Below are 25,725 nucleotides of genomic sequence, written 5' to 3' on the forward strand. Positions count from 1 at the left end.
AGATGGGCTCGTCTATAGCTTATAAGGCTTTGCGCAAAGATTCTTTAGCTGTGGTTCGACAGAATGGCCCAATTAGTAGATACAAAATAACCTGAAAACAAAATAGTTATAGTTAATTTTATATGGCCAGCTACAACACCCTTTCGAGCCTGTTACTTCGTTACTTCTGATAGTTATGCTGTGAGGTGTAAGCACAACTGCTACCCTACCTATAGCGATCTCCACCTGTGGTCTGAAGTTGTCCCAATATTTGTTGGGCCTTTTAGCTATATCGCCGTATAGCCATAATTTTATCTATCAGTTAGCAGTTAAACAGGGAGTGGCTACGCGTGATAATCTTGACAAATCCTTTAATGTCTTTTTTGCTTCTCTCTCCTTTTCTTTTTTCCTGGAGAAAAATGCATTTTGTTAAAAAAACAATACTATACAACCTACATATTTCTATTCAATGTATATGGTCAATAGCCATAATCAATAACTACAGATCACAGCAAAAAATTAACTGACCCTATACAGACCGAACAATACCTAGGACTACAGCTATCGCAGTATGATTATACAAAGGATAGACATACACTTGATCCGAATAATAATAGAATATCCATCTGCCGACGGGATGAAAAGCTTTTTTTTTTTTTTTTCTTTTTCTTTCGTTCTTTAATCGAAAATTGAGTCTAATGACGGAAGAACAGAATGCTGGCTATGCTGACTAGAATGCTGTTGGTGCTGACGGTGTGCTTGTTGCTGTTGTTGTTGCTGTATTGACGGCAATGATTGTGATGAATTTTGTTCCTGGCTAGTGGCAGTCATACTTGATGCAATCATAGGAGGAGGGGGATAGTTTAACATGCTTGAGGTAGGGATACCATAGAATCCACCTGCCGGGCCGGATGTTGGCGACATTAGTGAATAGATGGACCTTCCTATCCCTGAAGATGATCCTATCGCCATTGTTGCAGGAAACGCATGGGTCTGAATTGCGCTGGTCGCTATTCCACTTGTAGGTGCTTGAGCTTGGTACCCAAAGTGATATACAGATGACCCCTGGGGCATTGTTGTAGATAAATTACCTGCTCCATTCAAATGATGCTGATGTCCCTGTTGGCTCTGTTGATATTGATGATTGTGTTGTTGTTGACGCTGTTGTTGAGGATGCTGATATTGATTTAGTGAAGTCATATCAGTATCACGTGCAGCTAGCTCCATGGACGGGTAACCAGCTCCTGGTCCAATCCCTGCCATTGATATTACATTACTATTCATCACTGTAGCAGCAGATGAATAAGGGATTGAGGACTTAATCTCAGAATCCCCAGTAAAGATTGCTCCGGAAGTATTAGAGTTTGACATGGCAATACCGCTAGCGCTCCCTGCAGAGGGCGATGCGGTGTCTGAGGAATCTGTAGAAGGCGAAGGAGCGCCTGCGGATGAAGACATTATAGATCCGGACATTGTGGTCGTGCTCATTGCGGCTCCTTCTGTCACTGCTACTGCTACTGCTCCACCTCCTGCTCTTCCTGATGTCTCGTGGCCAGGACTGGTACTTGATGTTGAGAGTGTGCCACCTGGCATCATTTGTGTATAATTACCGCCGTTCGGTCTGATACCTGAATTGGCATAGACACCCATTTGTTGTCGCTTTCTAATGATCGCCTGCAAATCATGAGACCTTGGCCGTGATGCAGATTGCTGTTGCTGCTGCTGCTGCTCCAAGAAGTCTGCAGTAGCATGATAGAGGCCTTGTTGGTTCAACAGAGAAATCCTCGCAAGATTAGTTGATGAAGATGTTGGTGGTACAGCACTTGTGGTTGCTGTCGTCGCCGCTGTCATGGGTTCTAGGCATTTTTCAATAATTCTTCGTCGCATTGCCTTCTGATGTTCTTCCAATGACTCTAGCTCAATTGTCAACCACGAGAAATAATGTTTATGATCCAATCCTTCAAACTGATCCAGCAATTTTGCGACCTTGTTCAACTGCGTTCTACAGCGGTCTTTCAGTCTGTTTGAGAATACATTTGCTTCCATTTTACTCGACTGAGGCTGTCTATTGATGCCGTTATTGTCGTTGCTCCAACTTCTGTTGGGAGAGTTGTCGCCACCTGGCCTGGCATTCGGTTTCTCCAAGATGATCTTGTGATAGATTCGAAGACACCAATCCAATGCTACACCCAGACATGACATTCTAGCTCTCTCGGGGTATCGCTCCAACACAATGATGGCCAATGTCACTATATGATCTGCCTCTTGTACACATTGCATGATCTTATCCAAGAACGCCTGCCTTCTTGAGAAATGTTGGTGTTGTCTTCGTTGCTGTTGCTGTTCCAGTTCTAAGTACGAGCTCTGACCAGCAGATGGCTCGTCTTGGCTATCCATGCTGCTATCATTGTTGCTAAGGCTGATATTGTTACTACGGTTGATATTGTTACTGTTATTGTCACCGTTGTCAGAAACGGATGCTACTGCGGTTAATGAAAGTAACTCTGTTCCGATTGCCAGCATACTTGGGTACAACAACAGGACCTTCAACATAGAGTAAACGACCTGTAGCCCCACAGCTCGACCATTGACTCTAGGATCAATCAGATCCATGCTTGCAGGATCCAATTGTGCCATCAATCTCGGCGGTAAATCATCTAACCAGTACTTGAGAGCCAAAACCAATTCTGCCTCTGAATGCTCGCCACTCAACAATACCTCTCGGATACTTGTTAGGTTTAGTGAATTTGTAGTCGTGGGATTAGCACTGACATCATAATTGAAAGCAGAGTCATTCAGTCCTCCGGTTTCAATAAGCTGATCCATCCGTTGAAGACCTGTCTGGAAGAATGAATGAATCTTTCGACCTATCCTCCACAGGTTAATTTCTTTGACCATAAACCATCGAGTCCAAAGTCCTTCATCATGATCCAGCTCCGTCAGTTGTGGGAACGGTGCTTCCAAATAATGATCATCCATTTGAGTAAGATGACCTCGAATTACATGGTGAACACTATCGAACATGTAACACGCCCAAAACAACCAACAACGATTCTGGATCACAATCGGTTTCGGCATCCACCGAGTTGCATCCACATGTAAACCTAAAAAGGCCGCTTCAGTCATCAGTTTTAATAGCTCTACCCGGAGCTGTGGTTTTGGATACACATAGCAAAGCAACAATGTTGCTTGCAAATACGCAGTTGAGTATGTGCTCCGGTTATCTTCTAGGTGTGCCATCAGGCCTACAAAAAAAAAAAAAAAAAAAAAAAAAAAAAACAAACAAAAAAACAATAAACATATGAGAGAGATGGGTGATGATTTTGTAGCTAGGAAGCTCATAACACAATAAAGATACTTAAAAAACCAAAGAGAAAACTATGGAGAATGAGTGCTAGATATTACCATAGGCTCGCTTAAAGTACCGCATGTATTGTATCTTGTTGGTCGCTGTGGGGACAGGGGATGAAGAAGAAGCTGCACTTGTTGCAGTGACGGCACTCCTCTGTGGAGCCAATGCATTATTTGACAGTAAGGACGGGGCGGGTGTGTTCTCGATATCAGGGTTAATGCGGATGGCAATACCAGTGATAGTGTTGAGAAGGATGCGGGAGACCTGGTTAGACCTCGTTTGAGTAGCACGCTCGACGATCAAGGGTGTAATGAAAGGAGGGAACAGATGTGCATTCTAAATAAATAAAACGGACATTTTTTTTTTTTTTTTTTTTTTTTTTTTTTTTAATCGATAAGAAGTGAGTGTGTGCAAAACCATGTTTATGTATTTTGAATCTTATATCCAAATTTTCTTTGTTGATGTTTTCGTTTGGAGCAAAAAAAGCCATGGGCGAAGATCTTTAAGGAGAAAAGGGGTATTGAAAGAAGAAAAGCTTGCAGTAGTAGGCAGTTGAGACACATGCTTTACATGTGAGGCAAGCACTAAATGCATGGATGATGGATGATCTTTTTTCTTTTTTTACCTGGAAAAAAACTTCGATCGACCGTTCGATTTTGGCGATCGGCGGCAGAATTAATAACTCTTGGTTAGTTGGAATGGGTGGTTGAACCGAGTTCCTGACCCAGGCTGGATCCTTGGATTGAATCACCATATCATCATCCCAAGAGTTGCCTTCGGGTTTGAGATTGACAGCTCCAGCGCCTCCCCAGAATAAGCACGAGTCATAGAGTTTGAGATCTATCATTGCTTCCTCCAGTTGAGCGACACTTTTAGGCGGTGGCGGTGCTCTAGCGGGAAAGGGCACTCGCAAAATCGCCGATTTGCGAGTGTGGTTGGTTTTTCCTTCACGTCTTTTATAAGTGTCGAGAACTACTGGGGGAGAGGTTGAAGCTGAAGTTGAAGCAGTGGTCGAGTGGAAAGTAGAGGTAGAAGTAGCAGTGGTGCTGGATTGGTTAGTATGAGTGGTTGATGTAGTGGATGAGAGGGTGGGAATAGATGAAATGGAAGACGAGGATGGTGGTGAAGAGGCTGGATTTTGAGTTTGTGGAGTGTGAGACTGAAATGAAGAAGATGGGTTGAGCAGTTGTTGTTGTTGTTGTTGTGGGTGTGATGGAAAGGATTGAAGAGATTCAAAAGACTGTGCTTGGCTTTGGTAATTGGCGAAGGAAATTGTACTACCATTAGTAGAAGCAGAAACAACAACAGTGTTGTTGCTGTTATTGCTGTTGCTCTCACAAGATATGGTATCTTTTAGCACAAGAGCGGCCAACGATTGTTTGTCATCTGTTGTGATCCCATTTTTTGTATTAAGAGTATCCATATCAACCATAGATAATACTTGTGGCATATCATCAGACGCCGCAGCATTCACACTCGCACTTGCATGGACATTTGTCATTGTCGGCTGATTTTTCAGCTTGAAGGATGAAGGCAGCGATGATGATGATAATGACAAAGGGACTCTTGAATTATTATTGTTTTCTCTCTCAACAGTCGTCTCAGCAGAAGCCTCTGTTACTTTCGCAGACGCAAACGTAAACACAGGTGCTGTTCCTGAAGATGTTGAGGAGCCAGCTCTATCTGAGAGACTGGGGCTCAATTCGGGCGAGTATTTCTACAGAGAGGAAAACATTGATGTTAATCAAAGGTCGCACAAAGAAAATAAGAGATCGTTTTTAACCAGGCAAAACAAACAAGTTTGACACAAACAAACAACGAAGTTATCCAGAATGACAGCCAAATACAACAAAAAGAAGCCTGCCGGGTCATAAATATGGATGCATGCACAAAACCATATTCCCGCGTGGTTGAAATAATCATTCTCTCCACTTTTTTTTTTTTAATCTTGAAGGAAAGGATGGGTAGTATGCAAGATGTATTATGCATTCTTTTTTCCGGAAATTATTTTTTTGGGAATTCATTAAGCAATAAAGTAATAATAACAAGTAATAATAACAGATAATATTGTGTTGAGAGCAAACACATCAAGTTAAGTAGGAAGTAGGAGTGAACAGGAGAATAAAAAAGGGCGGTTCTTTTTTTTTTTTTTTTTTTTTTTTCAACAAAATGTTTGTTCACAATGCAATGCCATAGTCAATGAAAAGGCCTCGACCATAATTCAAAGGCGCGTGTGAAAGCAATTGACTGGGTTGCTTGATCAATTTAGAGTTTGTTTTTGTGTGTTTCTAAAAATATAACAAATTACCAGGTTGGCCTCCCCTAAATTCCATCACCCCTGCACCCCTGTCTGTGTTTGTGTTCTGTGTTTGTGTTTATCACTGTCGAATAAAAATATGTTGGCGCGCAAACATAACCATAATTCGTCTTTCTGTAATAAGAAACACATAGTTGAATACTATAAGGACCTCTGTTATGCATGCTTAACTTACCTGGATAGCCGGTGGAAAATATGGAAAGCTAGGGATGGAGGGTACAGGAGCAGAGATCCCTAGACCCCCATATCCATACACATTTCCATATCTAGATTCTTGCTGTTCTCCCGTAGCAGACATTATCGAAGGCGAAGGAGAAGATATTGAATATGTGGCATATTGCTGTGGAATATGGTTAAAGTTAAGAAGCGTGCTGTTGTTGAAGTTCGGGTTGGTGTTGCTGTTGTCACTATTATCGCTATTGCTCTTGTTATTGGCCATTCCACCGCTAATCAATGATAGCGTCGGTGGCTGCGCTGAAGCATTGTAATTGGCCTGTAATGGCTGTTGCTGCTGTTGCTGTTGCTGCTGTTGCTGCTGCTGTTGTTGTTGCTGTTGTAATAGTAGAGCTGTGCTTTCATCACCGCTCCAAGTCACGCCAAAGACAGGACTTGGCATTGCAGCAACAGTAGCGCTCGTAGTCATAGCTGTATTCATAGTTGTGTCCGTATTCAGACTCATACTCGTAATAGCTGGGATACTAGATCCCATTGCTCTCACGATATCTGGAGCTGAACTCATCGTTGGGACCACATGTTCTCTTGGCATATTATTATAATTATATGTTTGTTGATGTTGTCTTAGAGGTGGATGATACGACTGAGAATGTAAAGTGAGAGGGATGATGGTCGTTTGGTTGTTATGCATGTGATGTCGTTCTTGATGCTGAAGTTGTTGTTGATGCTGTTGTTGTTGATTCAAAGGCCGGCTTTGTGATTGGAGTGGTTGATTACGATATTGCCGAGCAGTTGTAGCAGATCCAATGATGCCGCTCTGCTCTTGATATTGATATTGGTATTGGTATTGATATTGGGGTTGATGTTGCGGCGGCTGAAGATGAGACGTCTGAGACATGGTTGAGGTCTGTGGGTGCGCCTGCGCACCCAGTTGCTGCTGTTGAAGCATGGCCCGAATAGCCATAGTTTGTGTCCATTGATACTCTTCCACTTCATCCAAATACTGCGCCTGTAGCTCATCTGCTGTCCATTCTCTGGCCCTTTTGATACCATTGTTTCCATTATTGCGATGTTGTTGATTCTGGCCTTGGACTTGGTGTATATGCAAAGGATCAAAAAAGAGATGATAATCGTTACTGCTTACAATGGGCGTCGTCGTGGTTGTCGTCTGCTCATTGCCGCGACTTGTGGTGACAATATTTCCGAAAACAACTTCTCCTTCACTTGTTGATGCTGATGCTTCGGATATACTTGCTGACGAGACAGGGAAGGGCGCATAGGCCCCTGGAAACAAGGTTTGGGACAAAGAATTGGCAATGGCCGCATCCTCTGCGGACAACATTGTGGATGTGGTTGGATCAAACAATTCGGAAAAAAACAAAAAAAAAAAGAGCTATTTTCGTAGTCCACTCGATGTAATAGGAAATCCGTTCCCCCTTCTTGTCGTTCCAGAGATCCAGCGAGAGAAAAAAGGAAAGAGTATAAGAGAAAAAGAGGGAAAAGAAGAAAGAGAAGAAAATGGAATAAGGATGAGTAAAGAAGACATGAATTTATTGTTGATATTCGAGAGATGATTGTTTTAAGAGTGGATAATGATCAATAGTATCGAGTGTTGATTATGATGAGTGGAGAGAGAGAGAGGGAGAGAGAAAGAGCTCATGTGTCCGGGTCTGATCTGATGGATGAAAGGGAATCAGGGCTGCATTAATTATTTCCTATTACGTGGTTGGATTGGTATGAGGAGGAGGGAATCCTTCAGCAGAGTAGAGAGTTAAGAGAAGGAAGAAGACCCTACATGGATAAATGCCATGTCCTTTTATCCTTTTGTCCGGATTGTTTTGAGGGGTGAGAATACAAAAGGATAGGACGGCCTTGGTGAGCAATTGTTGATCTTTCTCTTTGCTCCACAGGTTCCCGCTGCGCCACACCAACTTCCCAAACCCTTAAAATCGTCATCATAATGAAGCGTCACTAATAACGCTCATTTGGATCATATGCACAGCATGTGCCTGTCTCCAGAAATGTCTTGTTTTGTCCCAAGGGCGAAGTCGCAACGCCCATCTTTTTTTAAACGCACAGACAAAAATGAGGGAAGTCGAGAGAGAGAGGGCTGAGGAACTGATTTTGAAGTTTGTGCGTTACAACAACAAATGTCCATCCATGGTTTTGAAGGATTAGTAAGAAGGTCAGTGAGACCAAGTTCATATAGTTCGCAAGGGAAATGGAGCATAATGTGTCCTTCAGTTCCTGTGCCGAAAAGTGTAAAAAATTCTCTGCTTTTCCTTTGTCACTTCTTTCCACATTTCACTTCACTCTCTTTCGTCCTCATCGACCAAACACAGCCCCATTCGTTTATTGTTCATTGCAAAATACTTTATTTTGCTACATTACACAGCATCGCCTCCTCTCTTCTTCCATGCTTGCATGTTGTCCTTTTCATGTCAGGGGCATCAGAGATGAGGACAAGATGTCAGATCAATTTGTTGACAATACCTTTTTTTTTTTTTTTTTTTTTTTTTTTAAAAAAAAAAGATGATCTTTACAACAATGGCATCTGAATCAAAATGCAGAACTTGTTAATTGAATCGACTATTGAATGTAAACGTGCTTATGCTTTCGCGTTTATGGTAGAAAAAGAAAGAAAAAAGTGGAAAGTTTGGAAAAGGATACGAAATAATATAATGAAAAAGGAAAAGGAGAGAAAGACAGAGAAAGGGAGAGAGGAAGAGAGATCGACCTTGTTCTTTTGTCCTCGATGCTCTTTCTTAGCGACAAGTCGGCAGAAAAAAGGAGAGCGACATTTACCACGAGGTAGAACGACACGAAATGAAAAATTAGTGCGCATCATTAATCATTAATGTTATTTCAATTGATTGTTCTCCCATATGCTCTCATGTTCTTATGTCCTTGCTCATATCCATGTTCGTGTTCATATCGTTTGTTCATTTGTTTGTTTTTATTTTTCTATGCACTTGATATTCAGACCCATCATCTTCATTTCCCTACTCACCTCCCCAATATCGTTTATAGAGCTTAAAAAAAAAGAAAGTTGTTGAGAGCATCAAGAAAATGTGTATCCTCCCCCCATTCATCAATATCGAACAAGAGCACCTTTCAAAGGAAGGAAGGCGCATTCGACTGAGGACTGAATTGATTGGAGAAGTTTGGATCACTTGCGCCATGTATTTAGTCCACCACAGCACTGTGAGCAACAGCTACCCAGACAATGACCATCTTTTCATTCAATGAACTTTGGTGAATACTACATCTATACTACTCTACTATGTCTTTATCAAGCAGTTGTCTCCAAATGCTCCTGCAATAATGAAACCGTCAATCATGCTCACCCCAACCCCCCATTTCGACGCTCAGAGGTTTCGCAACCTAAAACGTTCTTGGCTTGAAAGAACTCTACCAATCAAGTCTTTTTAAGTAATCAAAGCCTTCATACCTTACGAAATGACTCGCAATGTGCCTTGAGCGCGGTGGAATGCAATGGAATTGAGTGGGATGGACGTGGATCAATGGGGTCTGCCTGTCTCTATTTTTTATTCTACTCTGATGCTTAAAAATTGGCGTTGGGCATGAAGTACGCCATCATTTCGGGTATGAAAACATCACCGTCTTCTCCCTCTCACATCCCACACATGGAGACATCCCTTCAGCTTATTTACATCAAGGAGTATCAAAGGCTACATAAGCTGTATTCAGTCTTTCAATACGTTGTCCTGCTCATGATTTATCAAGGGGGATATCCGCGTCTTGATGCCTTTATCCTACTGGCAAAGAGCTTAATTGTTTAATTACTTTAGGACTGCAGAAGATCTTGGGAACGCATATAGTCTTTCCTTCATCCGAAATAATTCGCCCAACTTATAAGTTCGTTTTATGTGTCTCATAAAAAAAAAAAAATACAATATCGTGGATTGGATTGGATTTAATTGGATTGGATTTGATTGGATTGTAAATATTGCATTGTATTATGTTGTACGTACTGTTCTCCGATCATCTCAAACGATGTCGGACCCTTCGCCGTTCTGCTCGAACGCATCGTTCAATCTCTGTATTGATCGCATAGACCCACTCCTCCAAATCCGGACGTGATCTCGCTCGGAAGACACTACAGCTCTGTGGATTACTTCCATAAACAACTCCATCTTTTACCAGATTGGATAACCATCCAATTTTGCTAAAAACCTTAGACGATGATCCATTGACTGATTTCGGAGACATCATTGTCGTTTTGCTTGCTGCTACTGCACCTCGTCTAGAAAACATCTTTTTCCTCTTGCCTCTCCAAATCGAAAAAGTGCAATCTTCGTCCGGATCGTCTGCAATCAATCCATCAGGGAAGAATCTTGGTAATCGCTCAGATTCATCGTTGGTTCCATGAGCTGTGTCTCCATCTGAAAAGTGTCCCGAATAGACATAGATATCTGTCAATGAATGTATCGCATATAACTTGTTCGCTGTTGTCGGGATCAGACGACCAGAGGTCGTGGATCGTCGATGAGGATGAAATAGCATAAGAAATCCCTCTGTCAAGACCAAGAACATTTTGCGGAACGTTCTATGCAGTTTTGGCTTGAAGTACACCATCCCGGACTTTGTCACTGATCGACATCCATTCACGACGCACCAATTCCAAATATGGGGTGATGCCATTGCCCGATCATTATCCCAGTCCTTGATCATATCCCCTCCTGCTTCGACTACACTGGCTCCTCCTAACTGCTTCTCATCATCATCCATACTGGATGCTAGTTGGCAGTTGGCTTGGGCCACATGCATATGATCCTTGATATCTAAATGGCGTCGTAACCTCCAATATTCTGCAAGCTTCTGAACTTGTTGGCACCATAGATGTGCTGCCTCCGCATTGAACGCCCGGAAGCGAACACAGGGTCCGTTTTGCATCTCAATCTCAAACACATTGCTGTCTTCATCCAAATATAAATCATCGCTATCGCCACCATGATTAAGAAGGAGCTTGTCTGCTACGAAAGTAGCTGATTTGTGCAAGTTTTCTTTAAATGATTGGGAAGATGCTTTACTCTTGGCTGCAATTGATGATGCAGCAGTGCTCGTTTTCTGATCCAGAGAATTAGACATAGGTTCAGATGAGTCTAGGTGCTTGCCATTGGTAACATTATCCCCCTCATTTTTTTGTTGTGATTGCCGTGATGATGACGGTCCAGGCTCCGAATTATCGACAGGTTCAGTCACAGTCGTTGGGAAAAAATAATTATCGGGTTCTCTCAAAATCACTTGCGGTTGCTGCTGATCCCGCTGTTGCTGATCTTGTGATGATCGTGCTTCTAGAGTTCTGTCCCTGGCCTCCTTAACTTCCTCCACTGCATGCTTAACAGCTTTACCTAATCTTTCGATCTTCCCTTGCTTCTCTTTCTCCATTTGCTTGTTTTCTTTGTCTTTTTGATAAGGCAAATGCCGTACTGCTTCCCACTCTCGAATTGTCAGGACTCTGACGTTGTCGACTTTTGTTAGATCAATAAACCCTTTTGCTGCACGCACTTGAGCTTTCAACCGTCGTACGGATCGACTCTGCGCCATATCCTTATGATCCGGGTTGACAGATCGATGAGGTGTAATACAGAACAGAAGGGCTGCTGGATCGATGGCTGCCTCTCCTGCTCCTCCTGCTAAAGCGTGAGACATGGTCGGGCTGTGGGATTCAGATGGGATCGTATAGAACAGCATATGGTCATGAGAGGTCAAATACAATCGGCGGAAGCGTCGAAGAGGATTCCCTGAAAATGCACTGACGCGGACCAAATAACCTTCGATCGGATCAGGTTCATGCAATTCTCCACCAAATGTTCCTCCTTCACATGCTGGAATACGAGCCCTGCTGGGATAATGTGTAATCGGCCTCAGTTCCAGCACATGAGTCTATTCCATAGTTGTAAAAATCATTAAAAAGAAGAAACACAACAAGGAGAGAAAGGAAAAAAAAAAAAAAAAAAGGTTAATAAAGGAAATGTTACGATAAACTGACATTGAGTTGACAAGGATTTTTTTTATAATACCTTGTCCAGGATTTGAGGCCCTACAACGGTTTCATCCATCCCTCCGGACCAATCAGACCCATCTGCAAATCCAATATGATCTTTTCTAAGATGAAGATCATCCGTCTCTGGTAAGACTCGATGTTCGTTTTGCCCTCCCCAATAGATCCATTCAATCCGATCATATCGTTTCCAGCAGAGAGCCACGTCTCCATGTTGTGTAGGATCTTGCCACATCCTGACAACTTCAGCCCAATCAGGAACATCCTTCAAAAGTGACAGAGCATGAGATCTCAATAATTTCGGCGTCACTTGATTTGGTGCTACCAACTGTGGTTTAGCTCTATCGTTGGTTAAATAAAATGTCCTCGTCGCCATCCTGGGATTAATGTCATTAATGTTATTGTTGCTGTTGGTATTCCGATCCGGGAAACTGGACATCACAGTCTTGAAGCTGTTTAAAGGCGCCTCTCCTGTTTCATCATCAGCATTTCTATCAGCAGTATTAGGACCTTCTGTGATTCCAGGTCGTGAGGAAATAGAAGAAGGCAATGGTAGAGGTTCTCTTCTTGGGCCTTGTATTGGTAATGTATAACTTAAAGAAGTTTCGCTTTCTTCATTATCTGTGCCTTCATCATCATTATCGTCGTCGTCTGTCTCTGTTTCAGAATCTTCAGGGATAGGGACTCTGATCTTGACATCAAAATCCGGGACTGCAAGCTCGATAAATTTGGGAATCGGTGCTGTACCATTGAGTAATGTGTAGATTTCCATATACCATGCACAGGCCAATGAAATGGTCCGGGGACGAAGGATATAGACCGTTAACCCAATAGCTTCTGGATAGTTTTGTGTTACTGCAATCGAGTAATCCAGAGATGAGTACACAGAAACGGCTGTACAAGAAGATAGAATGACGGTGTCCTTGATTTTTTTCTAGCAACCAACCAACCAACAAACAAACAAAAATCAATCATCAGACATTGAACAATAGATTTTTTTTTTTTTTTTTTTTTTTTTTTTTGAGCATAAGCATAACTTACATGGTTATAGTAAAACTCCAGTCGACCCTTTTCTACTCGCTCCATCCTTTTCTTGGACCGTTTTCTCTTAATTTTTGAAACCTTTTCCCTCTTATTATCAGCTATTACAACGGAACTCAAAGAGGGCCCTTTCATTACGCACCACCATTCTTTCCATCCTTGGCTCTGTCGTTCCAGACGGCGAGCTGTGTCTGAATTGAACACATGAGGTCCTGGTCGTTGCGTCACTTCCCTACGAGCCAACATCCGGTCCTGTTTTACAATTGCATCCGTCCATAGCCGAGTTGATTGACGGGTCGAACCCCCTGCAATATGATACTGGACCTTGGTCAAAAATCGAACATGTTTCCCAACCTTGGGAGGCCCTTGGTGAATACCTATTTCAGCGTCGCTTGAACGATGTCGAAGCGATCCCTGACAATCTTTGTCAATCGAACAAATCGATCCAATAGGTTGTAGAGGCATGTCACCATGTCTCTTGAGTCCAGTAAGGTTTCTATTTAAGAGCGCTCGACCGAATCGTGTGCTAGCTTTGTCGAGGGTCGTTGAAAATGGTTCCTTTTCTGTTGTCGCTGCTGTTGGGGTCGAAGAGGATGATGCCTGCTGCGGCAGCGATACAGAGACATTTAGACATTTAGCTGCTTTCTCTGATGAGGGGTCAGAAGTTTCATTCACCTCTGAACTCTTCCGACCAGCTGCTGATGTTGATGTTGTTATTGTCGTAATTGCTTGGTCTTGTTGCATCAAGCTCGGCGCATCAACATAGTTGCTTTCGTGGCTGATCATCCTTGCCAGCTCGAAATGATCTCCATCTGTATCCGCCCCAACACCGTGCTCTGTCTCGTCTTCTTCATCTTCTTCCTCATCTTCTTCCTTAATCACATTCTTCTGGTCTAATAGCAACCCATCATCCCGTCCACCTAAACTTGACGGCGATTCTCGAGCTGTCATCCAAGTAGCGCCTCGCTTCGGTTGGCAGTTAGAGGGCGAAGACGGTGAGGAGGCTGCGGATGAAAAAGAATGGATAGAAGATGGTCTCCATTGAGGGCTCAGGTGCCCTGACATAGCGTCGTTTGTTGAAGTAGCATTAGGTAGTTTCTGGATAGGGGATGGATCGGGTCTGTCAGAACTTTCCATGGTCATGCTATGGTTGTTGCCTTCTTTGCCATCCAATATTGAGGAGACTGGTGAGCTGACAAAGACAGCACCACCACCACTACCTGGTAAGTCAATCTCGGATGACATGGGCGAGCCAACAAGGACAGGATGGTGGCTTACATGTCCGTGTCCATGATAATGTCCAAGTGTCAATGCCCCTGACGTTGCTTGTCTAGGAAGATGTGGTCGTGATACTCTATATGTTTTTTATTTTTTTATTTTTTATTTTTTAAAAAATAGTCAGCTGGTGCACGAGATAACAGACAATAGGGGCACTCAAACCTAGAGAGCAAGCGCCTTGTTGAGGCACGTTGTTTGTGATTGTGTCAAATGTGGAGAATGCGCAAACTCAAAACATTCAAGTGAGGAGTCAAGGGGGAGTGAACACGATATTTGTGCACAAGCCAGGAAAAGGAAAACAAACAAATTGACGATGTGGTTGGATTGATGATGCAATCAAATGGATTAAATGAATTCAAGTGTGTACCATGTGTTGTGGTGGCATGGATTTGTCATGTAAACTTCCTTACCTCGATCCGTCACTCTCGTATCCAAGGTCTGGATCGTCTATCCTGCCCTGGTGATGTTGTTTCTCTTTGGGCCCTATACCAAAGAGTTTTTTCAGTCGATTGGGTTCGCCTTCATCCCGCATACTTTTTGTTCGTTTTCTTCTTTTACTGGAGCCCCATCGTGTTGCTGTTGATGTTTCTGAAAGAGCAGCAGCTCGATCTGTTGCGATATCATGGTAACCATCATCATCACCATGTTGATCACCATTATCATGGTCATTATCAGTTGCATATGGTTGTTGCTGCTTCTTGTTTTTGCCTTTACTTCTTGTTTTAATATCGTCCTGGTTGATCCCAGGGAGAAGCACTGTGGCTGCAGCTGCTGCAGTTGTATTTGCAATCGATATCGCATCACCAAGGGCTCCATTCTGTTTCGTAGACGTCTGTTCCTTGGTTATTGAGGGTCCCTGACTAGGCCCAACGCGTGCAGAGACTGATTCTGCAGAAGACCAAGAGTTTGCTTTCTTGAATGTTTGACCTTCGTTCTTAGCAAATGTTGGTGATCTGTTGTCATTGTCCTTGTGTTGAATGTCTCGCGGGTCTTTAATATCCATAACATCCTCATGAGGATCATCATACTCATGATCGTGAATATTATCGTGGTCATCTTCTCCATCTCCTTCTGATGATGATGTTAAACGGTCGTTTTCATAATCCTTCCGTTCATCCTCACTGTCATACATTCCATCTTGTTCATCCTCTGTTCCATCCTCATTGTCACTGCTACTACAGCTATCAGTGTCATCACTAAAGGTGTATGAGGCCTGATGTTGAGCTGGATTTGGACGACGGGCAGCTTTATCATAAATATGTTTACTCCCAACTGAGGCAGCTTTCACACCTACTTTTGCGGCTGCAGAAGTTGTTGTTGTCGGATGATTGTTATTATTACGTTGCTGCTGTTGATCAAGCTGATGATGTAAAGAAAGATGTGATTTTAAAAACGAAGAACCTTGATCCCACCAAGGCTTAGGTGCTTGTGAACTGGACTTTGATTCATGATAATGATGGTTGCTGCTTTTTTGATTACTATGGCTATTACTACTATTAATGTTGCCTCTTTTTGAATTCTTTGCGTTGTTATTATGTCGAGTAAAAGAAGATGAAGAGATATTGGAGGTCAAACCATTGGTGGCGTTCTGAGGATTGGTTTGTTGAATAACAGGACCAATGAAGATACGATGATGACCAGAATGAGTTGAGAGTATGGAGGGCACATGCACTGGAGCCATTCCTTGTTGTTATCACTAATTAAAGTGGAATCCCTCTGTTCTGTTTGTCAATAAGGGGGGGAAGAAAAAAGAGAAGGAGTGTGATAAATAGGTAGAAGAGATAGAGTTATAAGAGGGGGATGTGTTCAGTCCAATTGATAGCGGAAAATGGAGTGGAGTGACTGGAGAGAGAGAGAGAGAGAGAGAGAGGGTTAATGTGAAAGGAGAAAGGGAAAGAAATATAAAAAGAAAACTAATAAAAAAGAAAAGTAGAAATGAAATGCAATGCAATGGTCATTTGGCAATGAGAAAGAAAAGAGGAAGAAGGAGCTTAATGACCTCATGTGTAACTTTGGTGGGGGTCAACGAGCAAACAAGGGACAACTTTACTTTATTCCGGTGTTAAAATTTCATTCCCCCCCCCCATCTCTCTTCATCCCTTCATTCTTCCCTTTTCCAGTGTTACTAAAAGACTCGGTCTGTCTTTCTATCCTTGTCTTAATCTTTGGTCCCCTCTCGAGGAAATCGAGCTGCGTTCGTGCCTGATTACCATTATCATGGCCATGGGACAATGGCACCATTGTACATTAGTGCAAACAACTTTTTTTTTTTTTTTTTTTCATTCCAACGAAGGCTCATCCTCAAAAGTAAATGAATATTATTATTAGTTCTACTCTTATCAATAATTGCTCGTTATATAACCTTGAATCGTATCAATTCTTCTTTTTTTACATTTTTATATTTATATATATGCTCTCCTTCGCCTCTGACCTTGCTGGCTCCAAAAGCCGTTGCTTTTTTGATCGACCCGAGTTCAAGTCTAATTAGTATTAATGTTCTAACTGAAGTAACTATGCTACACATTTCTTGGTTGGGGCTGATTTTTTTTTTTTTTTTTTTTTTTTTTTTTTTTCTTTTTCGGAGTTAGGGTAACACAGCAATGCTCGTTTCATTGAATTGGAAGGATCAATTGTAATAAAATTAGAGTCCAATGTGTTCAGCCACGCACACATCAGCCATCGGCACCAATGAACGTTGTTTAGAATTCTAAAAGGTCTATTTCTATTTATTTTTTTCTATTTTTTTTTTTTTTATTTTTATTTTTATTTTTTCTTATATGATCTTCCAATATTGGGAGACATTTAGTCATCACCATCATCTACTTGATTATGATATGCCTCTTGCAACTGCTCCATAAATTTCTCTATCAACTGTGCACATACTTCACCGCCATTATTGGGGATCCACTTCTTGCGGTTAATGATCTGGTTATTATAGTTGTTGCTATCGTTGCCACCGTTGTTGTTGCTGTTGTTGTTGTTGCCGTTATTGTCGCTATGTTTGTGTCTATCAGAGTTTTCACTTCTGTCATCCAAAATATTCAGGGTCAACGACGTCCTCTCCTCAGTCTCTTCGCCTTCTTCCTCTACAGGTGGAGACAACCGTACCATCTTTGGTCCCTTGGGTCCAAAGGTCGATAACGATGATACTGAAGTTGATCGACAACGCGATCGTTTGCTACTGCTGCTGCTAATGATGTTACAGCCCTCTTTCTCATAACGCCTACATTCTTCAATTTCCTCCTGCTTCTGTCGATCAGCCTCCAAAATCGCGCGCTGCCAATGTCCATCCTCAAATTCATCTGCCGTCATCTCCACAGGTAGACCATGCTTCCTCATCATTTTGATTAGCCCATGCTCCTCCACAAACTGAGGTCGAGACACATAAATTAACGGCTTATCATGCGCAATACACTCCGAGCACGTTCCATATCCCTATCATTGAAACAGACATGGGTAAAAATTAATAAATGAAACCACACACATGTTTAATTAAAATTGGATTTTTTTTTTTTTTTTTTTTTAATCCATGACAAGGAAAAAAAATAGTAAAATAAAAAAAAAATAAAAAAAAGTTCTTACCAGCTTGCCAATGACAATGTCTGCAGCTCGTGTCAAGTCTGGAACATAAACACCATGCGGACTTCTATAAAATCCTTTAGGTAACTCATAGTCAGCAGGCAACCCACAGATGACTCCGATCCAGCCCTCAGGTAAAGGATTACCCCATCCTTCTTTCAATTGTTGCCCTCCAAATGAAACCAGGGCCACTTTCTTTGTCTGAATTGTCAATTCATCCATTCCTAATGATCTCAATACATATTCCCGCGTGTTGACTGCCATACGAACAACCAATGGGACATCGATCGCCTTTCGGGTAAGTAAATTCAATTTAGAAGAAGAAGTGGATGTTGAAGGTAATGAGGAAGAGGAAGAGGAGAAAGAGCTTGTGAAGTGGAAGGAGCTGTTGCTACGACTATTGACGAGCGACATATTCGGTGAAGAGACAGTCGTGCGGACACTATTCGCAGGAGACATAATTCCAGAAGGTGTGGCTTCTTCCATCGATGTTCCCAAAGAAAACTCCTCAGCATCCTCTTGCTCCTCAGAGAAATGTCGCTTCTTCTTTTGAATAAAATGTCCTTCGATTTGAGCATCTTCATAGGATGTCTCTTCTTCTTCTGCCTCATCAAGGCCAGACATGGCCGATGGACTAGCACTGCTATTAGAAGTGGTGATGATGGGCGTTGATGCAGACTTTTCTAATTCCATGGTCAGGATTTCAGCTCCAAATGAAGGGATATCAATCGATCCTGGCAATCGAAGTAACAAAGACGCCTTCTTGTAATCCTCCAATGCTGCATCTGCACACGCAATCACATCCTTATCCAATGCATCGCCCTCTTGCAGGAACCGATACACTTCATCGAATGTGAAATTTGTGATCAAAATCGCTGGAATGCCGTAAGCGCTAGCAGCAGCACTAATTATGTAAGAAAATCAAATAAATTGACGAAAAGGATATGTTAGCGTGAGGAACAGAATGAGCAACGGGTGAAAGTCTATACTTCGAGTTTGCTCCAAAATAAACATAATAATCAACTGATGTGAAAGGCTCTAGTGCTGGGTCCTCCTTATGTGTTGACTGATGCTCATACTCATTAACTTTTTTTTTTTTTTTTTTTTTTGCGTGGGATGATGTACCCAGACACAGACAAATAGCCGCTTATCCGTGGTAGAGATGATAATGGGAGCAAGAGAGTCAGTGAGCACGAAAATCAAAAGTGAGAGAGTGAGAGAGTGAGAGTGAGAGCAGACGAAGTGTTGATTTCATTTTACAATAAGAATAATAATGATAATAATAATAATAACAAAAAGGCCAACGGAGGGGGTGCGGGTGTAAAAGGGGGGCGAAGAGGAAGAAGATGATCCAATTGTGCTCAATTTCCTCTCTTTCTTATCTTTTTTGTTGCTTGTGCTGCAAACCATTTGCGGTAGATCATTGGATGGTGCTCAATTACATTTAACTATATTCAAACCATTTTTCAACGGAAACAAACGTTTCTTTTTTTATTGAAACCTTACCATGGTAAAAACGGGGCATCGGCAAGGACACAGTCAATCCCAGCCTGGGCCAGCCAGGAAACTTCAAGTTGAATCATCTCATCACGTCGCGACAAGAATTGTTTGCATCCTTCAATTGTCTTTTCTCTGTCCACAGAATAAGCCTAAACAATGTCAATGAAATAAATTGGCGGGTAAATAAACGAAAAGTTGATCCAAAGAATAGATGGGGGTGGTACAAAGAAAAAAAAAAAAAAAAAATTCATGAGAGAAAACAGGGGAGAGTGAATGCATGGAATTTTTTTTTTTTTTAGATCAATTTGCTGAGCGAATGCAAGACGGTTGCGTTTGGACAATAGAAAAAAGGGTCTTCGCCCTCATTGTTTTCTGAATCATGGCATAATCAACGATTAATCTAGAACCAAGACTTTTCTTTACTACTATCTTTTGAATTCCGAAAATACCCAAAAAAAAAAAAAAAAAAAAAAATCACATCTTGCTTTTGAAGCAATAGTTGGTTTGACTTACAAGTGGCTGAACGACGCCTGCGTCGACTTTTGCGTTCCTGTAGATTGCGCCCAGCGCAATTACATCCTGAAAGATAAATTGAGGTGCATCTGAGACAATGTAGATAGTATGGCGACTGGAAGAAGAAGAGCTGACCTGCAGCTCTGTAGTGGAAGAGGAAGATGTAGATATAGATGGGGATGATCCTGAAGTTGTAGAGGACAACTTGGGTGACTTTAGGAGCTCTGTGATGATCTGATTCACTCTTGTTGCATGACCAAAACCTAGGTGTGGTGCAGTACCATTGTGTATGATTGAGAGGTGGAGACGGCTTTGATTAGTTTTATTCCCCCCTTGTCACTGCCACTGACACTGTTGAAACCAGACATTGTTGGGTATTAATAGCATATGTTGATGAGACTTGTTTCAACGGAGGATCGTTCCTTATCTATCGTGTTATCGTATAGCTGAGTAGCAGTTGCGATCCTTTTTGAACAATCTCACTTACCATGACCAGAGACATAGTAACAGAAGGTATATCCCTCAGAAACCATAATGGATGTGTGTGTAGATGCGTTTGAATAAAGAGTGAGATTGGATGTCAAGGTGTAAAAGGCAAAGGAAGCAAAGATGGTGGGTAATAAATGTTTAATTTAATGATAATGTATTCTGATAAAAGTATGTGTGAGTGTATAACCGATGTTGAACAATTTAACGGTGATAGCAAGTATTGGAGTCGTCGTCTATGTTGTCTTTAGTAAGGTCATGAAGTTTGGATGGAATGAAATGAAAGAGCGATGAAGAAGAAAAAAAAAAAAAAAAAAAAAAAAAAAGATTAGGAATGAATGAAAAGAAATGAATGAACGAATGAATTGAATGAATTGAATGAATTGAATGAATTGAATGTTGAATGTAAAAAGAAAACGTGAAAAGTGTATGCCATTTGGTTCCTTAATTTTTATTCATGTTATTTGTTTGGACGTGTCAAATTGAATTAAATGTCCTATTAAATGTACTTTTAAAAAAGAACGCTTTGACAGTGACAATAGTCTGACAACGGAACCAGAGCATTGCAAACATCGCTTTGAAATGCTAGATGCTAGATCCAGGTTTCTTATGCATGAATCTTTTTAATAAAAACCTTTCCCTGTCTCTCTTCCTCTTCCTCCTTCTCTCCCTCTTCCTCCTCTTCCACCTTCTCCTTCTCCTTCTCCTCATTCTTCCCCTTTCTCCTTCTCCTCCTCTCCAAATGTCCAACTTTTTTTTTTTTTTTTTAAATCTTTTTATTAAAACTCTGCTGGTCCATTTCTTTTTTACTTTATTTTTGTACGTACACATATACTTTTATACTTTTATTTTATTTATATCTTTAGTTTTTTATTTTTTGCCTTTCATTGGGACAAACATTAAGATCGTTGGTTTATTTATCCCTTAACTATCCTCTTTCTGCAACACCAATCCAATGCAATGCAGGCACTTCTTCAATCTTTGACTGCAGATGCCCTTCACAGATCTCTTTTCTGTCAATAAAATCATCGCATTGTTGCGTAAACTACATGTATAAATCAGCGATCGAGGGGCTGAACATCATGCACTGTACACTTACGCTATCCTTGCGTAAAAAAAATAAAAAAAAAAAAAAAAAAGTCCATCCTTAGTTCCACAACACATTCCTTTCCTACCATGCTTTCTCATGCTTCCTTAACCTCCTTTTTGCTTTTTTTTTTTTTTTTTTTTTTTTTTTTCCCCATCTCAAATAATGATTCGCTCTCCAAACCACGTTGTCCTTTTCACTTGGGACTATTCAAGTCCATCTATTACGCACTCATGCATACAATGATCTTCTTTTTCCTACTGATTCTTCCCTTTTTCCCCTCTTCCTTTCTTTTCATTACGATCAACCTTTCCTTTCTCTCTCTTTTTCTTTTCTTTCCTTCTTTTCATTATTCATGCTCCAATACTCTCTCCTCTCTTCCATCATTGGTATTCGTGTAGACGCTAAATAAAAGGAAAAGGTCGCAAGAAAAGGAAGGGAAAGAGCATAGGATTGAACGACATTACATCTAAAACGCGTCGATGACACAATCAATATTTTTTTTTTTCTTTTTTTTAATGATGCTTTCCTTTTTATTCCTTATCCTTTTTCTATCCTTTGTAATCATTACTTATTTATAACATCTATTTATCCCCCCCCCCTTTTTTTTAAACTTTTTGATTTCAATAAAAATAGTATTCAAAGAACTATACCACCCACATCCATGCCACAAATCTCCAAAGATTTCTCTAGATTTTGATTAAACTGAATCTTGACATTATGTGCAGTGCCTCTAGGAAGTCCCGGCGCTGCAGGACATGAGATATCCAAGGCCATCGTATGTGAAAATGGAAACCGTGTCGAATAATGACATGTTGTCCATTCAGCCCCTGCTTGGTCTGATACCATCACCGTAAACTTGCCCTCCAAATGTCCCAATGGTTTCGAAGATGTAATCGTGAACTTGCGCAATGGCGTCGTCTTCACAAATTGTAGTCCAAAGGAGTCTCCTGCCTGTGGAACTACAGGAAGAAAGGAAGGAAGGAAAGAATTGTATAAGCAACTATTGTCATTTGCACAGCACCTGTTAATAAAAAAGGAAAAGAAAGAAAAGAAAAAGCTTACTTTTAAAACTGTTCCAGCATGTCAGAGGATTGTTGTCAACAGCATGGATGTATGAATACTTGCTAAAGAACTCGTTGCTGGGGTACTCGAGCTCAAAGAACTTTGCATTTTGTTCGTCAATCGTCTGCAAATCACCCGTGTAGACAACTTCTTTTGGCTCTGGGAATGGATCCATACTGGTCTTGAAAAGGCATTTATCATTGAAACACGGCGATCTAAACGTATATACATTTCGCAACGGAATTAAGAACTACTCCTTTTTTTTTTTTTTTTTTTTTTTGTATTCCACATTGGTCTCTAAAAGACCTTCTCTTTACTTACCGTGCATGACGCTCATTGATAAAGGGCTGCTCTTCATCTCGTGGAAAGTAATCCTTCTCAGAAACCTCGGGGTTTGCCACCAATGCAGAGTATAAACGACTTGCTGCATCCAACTAGATATTTTCAACAAGAAGAAAGAAAATTATTGGTCACAATACTTTTATCTAATGTGAAACATCTGCCTTTTTTTTTTTTTAATTTTACCATGTTCCTGAAGACAATCGCCCAGTGGTCAGTAGCACCGTCAGTACTCCATCCGTTCTTTTGATCGAGTGGTGTAAGATAATTGACAAGTTGATATGGATACTGGTTCGTCCAGATAGAAAAATACATGTCAATCACCTTCAGCCGATCCTTGGCCAAGTTGCTATTGCCTCCTTGTTCCAATAGCTGTTTCGCTTTTTCTCTAGGGACATAAGAACCAGTACCCATCCATGAAAATCCTGTATGCATCTTATAATCTGAAATACATTACGGAAAATAAATTTCAAATTTCAAATTCAGTAAAAAAAAAAAAAAAAAAAAAAAAAAAGGGAAATGGGAGCTTGGACCATCATCCAATCCAACAGTCAGGGTGAAACATGCATGTATAAAGAAAAAAGCTTGTGCACATGCACACATGTACACCACATGCATACATTCAAACATACCAAGATTTGTGAATGTCCATCGACGATGCTCCATATGGATCAAAGGCAAGGTGTTGGTATGGATCAAGTTGGGGCTGGTCAAAAAGTTGGTATAAAGTGCATCCATATGTGTATTGAGCCAGTCATCGTCCTGGAAATAACAATGCTGATATTTCGCTAGTGAGCACGACATGTACTTTGCAAAATCATGTAAATTCTCCTTGCCATTGTAGACCTGCAACTCTGGTAAAGGCCCAAAACTGGAATCGAATTCAAAATCCTGTTTCGTCAATCGGATTTCCTTATTATTGTTCCAGACAATGATCTCTTTAATATACGGATACCGTGCCAGATACTTGACGATCAACTTTAGTCCCTCTAATCTCTTCCAGCCCAGTAAGATAGCAGTCGCAGGGAGCAAATGAGCATTCTCTTCTAAAACTAGCCCTTCCTCTGTAAAATCTTCAAAACTATAAGCAGATTTCCTAGTCTCTAGGATCTGCTTCACGATCTGTTCCCGTTCTGCCTCCGTCGTAGACTCTCGTTCGGACTCGTCAACGGATGTCTGAGAATCATATGAAGAAGAAAAAGAAGCTTGGCTGGAGATACGAGTGAGAGCGAGCAAAGTAATCACTCCGAGACAAACGAGAAGTAGTGCTCTTCCACGGCTAAAACGACGAGCCTGATAGAAGATTCCCCGCCTTGGACTCGACGCAGAATGATATGGTAAACTACCAGCGCTATTATTTTTCATGTTGGGCCCAAGTTGTGTATAAGAAATTAAAAAGGGTGAACAAAGTTTCGGAGCTGGTCCAGCAGCGCCAGTTAAAGGGGGAAAAGGTCCGTTGGAGAGGATAAAGAATTAAAAGGAGTAAACAAGATGATGATGATGATGATGATGATAACGATGATGATGGTGATGAATGATAATGAATGAGTGAATAAATGTCGAATGTCCTGTTTTGACAATGAGCAAAGGAAGGAAGGAAAGAAAAGAGAAGAGGAAGGAGGCAATGGCATCAGATGGCCTCAAAAGAGGAGATGTGCTGATGAGCCAATGCGACCTTTGAATAATGGACAAGTCGAGCTGAATAAGCTAGAAGTTTGGCAAGAGATAAAGAAAGCAAAAGCCCATAGCCAGCCCATTGAAAATTCGCACCACAGGGGAGCTCTAAGGAGCCGACCAATCAGTGGCCGCCATAACAAAGCCACAAAGTATCTCTGATCACTAAAAAAGAAGATTGCGAGAGAGATCTCGAAAAAAAACTAATGATGTAACAGGACTTCTTAAACATTAGCCATTCTTTAATTTTGTTGTTCAACCAAACACTTCACACACACTCACACGTACCATTCTTACTCTACTCTTTCCATTCAACATACACACGCGCACACATTCTCTCCCCTTTCCTGCTTTTTCGCATCTACATCGCAAAACATAGCTTATAACCATGGTATGAACATAACCTCTGCGCCATCTCACAAACAATGCTACACTAACAATGTGTGCTTCGTTTAATCAACTTCTCTCACTCACTCTCTCTTTTTTATTTATTTATTTATTTTATTTTTTTTTTTGACATCAATACCCTAATAACAACAATAATACTAACTACTCTTTTTTTTTTTTTTTTTTTTTTTTTGTTATTAACTTTTGTGTGTATATAAAATAGTCTTATTTCCTTCCACATCTCACTAATGGCTGGCAAGTCGATCAAGCCATCCTGTCTGAAGAAGATCGAGTCGTAGTCATCCGTTTTGGTACAGATTGGGACCCAACTTGTATGCAAATGGATGAAATCCTATACTCTGTTGCAGAAAAGATCAAAAACTTTGCAGTCATTTATCTAGTCGACATCACTGAAGTACCCGATTTTAACAAGATGTACGAGCTCTACGATCCTTGCACAACGATGTTCTTTTTCCGAAACAAACATATCATGGTCGATTTAGGAACAGGAAACAATAACAAGATCAATTGGGCTCTGGACAGTAAACAGGAATTGATTGATATTGTTGAAACGGTCTTCAGAGGCGCTCGTAAAGGACGAGGTCTGGTTGTGTCTCCAAAAGATTACTCTACAAAGTACAAGTATTAAAAACGGGGCTGTGTAATAAGATTAAAATTAAAAAAAATAAAAATAAAAATAAAAATAAAAATAAAAAGGTCGCATCAATGACAGTTCATATTCAAAGTATTTAACAGCAGTACGACAAAGATCATCAACTTACTGTGCAAGCAGAACAGCATTGGGCGAAGCCCTGGAAAGAAGTCTCCCCTGTAATTTATGATCACATGACCATTTCAGAAAAAGCCCGTCGGGGTTGACCAATCACGCTTTTTTTTTTTTCACAGATCATTTTGAAAGGGAAAAA

At 41.0% G+C, this 25,725-nt stretch overlaps 6 protein-coding genes across 6 annotated transcripts; 1 reads left to right on the forward strand and 5 right to left on the reverse strand.

Annotated features, from left to right (window-relative positions):
• Positions 1-657: 657 nt before the first annotated feature.
• BCR41DRAFT_366743 (hypothetical protein) lies at positions 658-4,832 on the reverse strand (the record flags this gene model as incomplete). The annotated part of the gene is made up of 3 exons (XM_022026244.1): positions 658-3,224; positions 3,385-3,667; positions 3,957-4,832. 3 exons carry the CDS (start codon positions 4,830-4,832, stop codon positions 658-660), a joined length of 3,726 nt encoding a protein of 1,241 aa, XP_021886763.1.
• Positions 4,833-5,528: 696 nt separating this feature from the next.
• Positions 5,529-7,650, reverse strand: BCR41DRAFT_11169 (hypothetical protein). The gene has a single exon (XM_022019391.1). The coding sequence runs from the start codon at positions 7,162-7,164 to the stop codon at positions 5,815-5,817; it is 1,350 nt and encodes a 449-aa protein (XP_021886764.1). The 5' UTR covers positions 7,165-7,650; the 3' UTR covers positions 5,529-5,814.
• Positions 7,651-9,726: 2,076 nt separating this feature from the next.
• Positions 9,727-14,272, reverse strand: BCR41DRAFT_11162 (Pleckstrin homology domain-domain-containing protein). The gene is made up of 3 exons (XM_022019390.1): positions 12,892-14,272; positions 11,870-12,784; positions 9,727-11,732 (listed from the first exon to the last, which is right to left on the reverse strand). The coding sequence occupies exons 1-3, from the start codon at positions 14,134-14,136 to the stop codon at positions 9,828-9,830; spliced, it is 4,065 nt and encodes a 1,354-aa protein (XP_021886765.1). The 5' UTR covers positions 14,137-14,272; the 3' UTR covers positions 9,727-9,827.
• Positions 14,273-16,948: 2,676 nt separating this feature from the next.
• BCR41DRAFT_330614 (hypothetical protein) lies at positions 16,949-20,554 on the reverse strand. The gene is made up of 5 exons (XM_022021758.1): positions 20,249-20,554; positions 19,762-20,024; positions 19,255-19,397; positions 17,752-18,652; positions 16,949-17,604 (listed from the first exon to the last, which is right to left on the reverse strand). Exons 1-5 carry the CDS (start codon positions 20,292-20,294, stop codon positions 16,972-16,974), a joined length of 1,986 nt encoding a protein of 661 aa, XP_021886766.1. The 5' UTR covers positions 20,295-20,554; the 3' UTR covers positions 16,949-16,971.
• Positions 20,555-21,878: 1,324 nt separating this feature from the next.
• BCR41DRAFT_418159 (hypothetical protein) lies at positions 21,879-24,456 on the reverse strand. Its single transcript, XM_022029590.1, has 5 exons — positions 23,371-24,456; positions 22,925-23,181; positions 22,721-22,833; positions 22,400-22,614; positions 21,879-22,296 (listed from the first exon to the last, which is right to left on the reverse strand). The coding sequence occupies exons 1-5, from the start codon at positions 24,101-24,103 to the stop codon at positions 21,974-21,976; spliced, it is 1,641 nt and encodes a 546-aa protein (XP_021886767.1). The 5' UTR covers positions 24,104-24,456; the 3' UTR covers positions 21,879-21,973.
• Positions 24,457-24,622: 166 nt separating this feature from the next.
• On the forward strand, positions 24,623-25,461 carry BCR41DRAFT_316599 (mitosis protein DIM1-domain-containing protein). Its single transcript, XM_022021246.1, has 2 exons — positions 24,623-24,803; positions 25,023-25,461. Exons 1-2 carry the CDS (start codon positions 24,801-24,803, stop codon positions 25,446-25,448), a joined length of 429 nt encoding a protein of 142 aa, XP_021886768.1. The 5' UTR covers positions 24,623-24,800; the 3' UTR covers positions 25,449-25,461.
• Positions 25,462-25,725: the final 264 nt, after the last annotated feature.

This window comes from Lobosporangium transversale, assembly GCF_002105155.1.
Source record: "Lobosporangium transversale strain NRRL 3116 chromosome Unknown BCR41scaffold_1, whole genome shotgun sequence".
NCBI lineage: Eukaryota > Fungi > Mortierellomycota > Mortierellomycetes > Mortierellales > Mortierellaceae > Lobosporangium > Lobosporangium transversale.

What these genes read in the sequence shown, in the direction of transcription:
- BCR41DRAFT_11169 (XM_022019391.1), bottom strand. Translation starts at nt 7,164, where the DNA reads ATGTTGTCCGCAGAGGATGCGGCCATTGCCAATTCTTTGTCCCAAACC.
- BCR41DRAFT_11162 (XM_022019390.1), bottom strand. Translation starts at nt 14,136, where the DNA reads ATGTCATCCGAGATTGACTTACCAGGTAGTGGTGGTGGTGCTGTCTTT. An exon ending in TGGAGTTTTACTATAACCAT is followed by an intron (nt 12,785 to 12,891) that starts GTAAGTTATGCT and finishes GTTGGTTGCTAG; the next exon opens with AAAAAAATCAAGGACACCGT. An exon ending in GGCCTCAAATCCTGGACAAG is followed by an intron (nt 11,733 to 11,869) that starts GTATTATAAAAA and finishes ACTATGGAATAG; the next exon opens with ACTCATGTGCTGGAACTGAG.
- BCR41DRAFT_330614 (XM_022021758.1), bottom strand. Translation starts at nt 20,294, where the DNA reads ATGGTTTCTGAGGGATATACCTTCTGTTACTATGTCTCTGGTCATG. An exon ending in CAGGCGTCGTTCAGCCACTT is followed by an intron (nt 19,398 to 19,761) that starts GTAAGTCAAACC and finishes GACATTGTTTAG; the next exon opens with GCTTATTCTGTGGACAGAGA. An exon ending in GATGCCCCGTTTTTACCATG is followed by an intron (nt 18,653 to 19,254) that starts GTAAGGTTTCAA and finishes TTACATAATTAG; the next exon opens with TGCTGCTGCTAGCGCTTACG.
- BCR41DRAFT_418159 (XM_022029590.1), bottom strand. Translation starts at nt 24,103, where the DNA reads ATGAAAAATAATAGCGCTGGTAGTTTACCATATCATTCTGCGTCGAGT. An exon ending in ATCAATGAGCGTCATGCACG is followed by an intron (nt 22,615 to 22,720) that starts GTAAGTAAAGAG and finishes ATATACGTTTAG; the next exon opens with ATCGCCGTGTTTCAATGATA. An exon ending in ATGCTGGAACAGTTTTAAAA is followed by an intron (nt 22,297 to 22,399) that starts GTAAGCTTTTTC and finishes TTCTTCCTGTAG; the next exon opens with TTCCACAGGCAGGAGACTCC.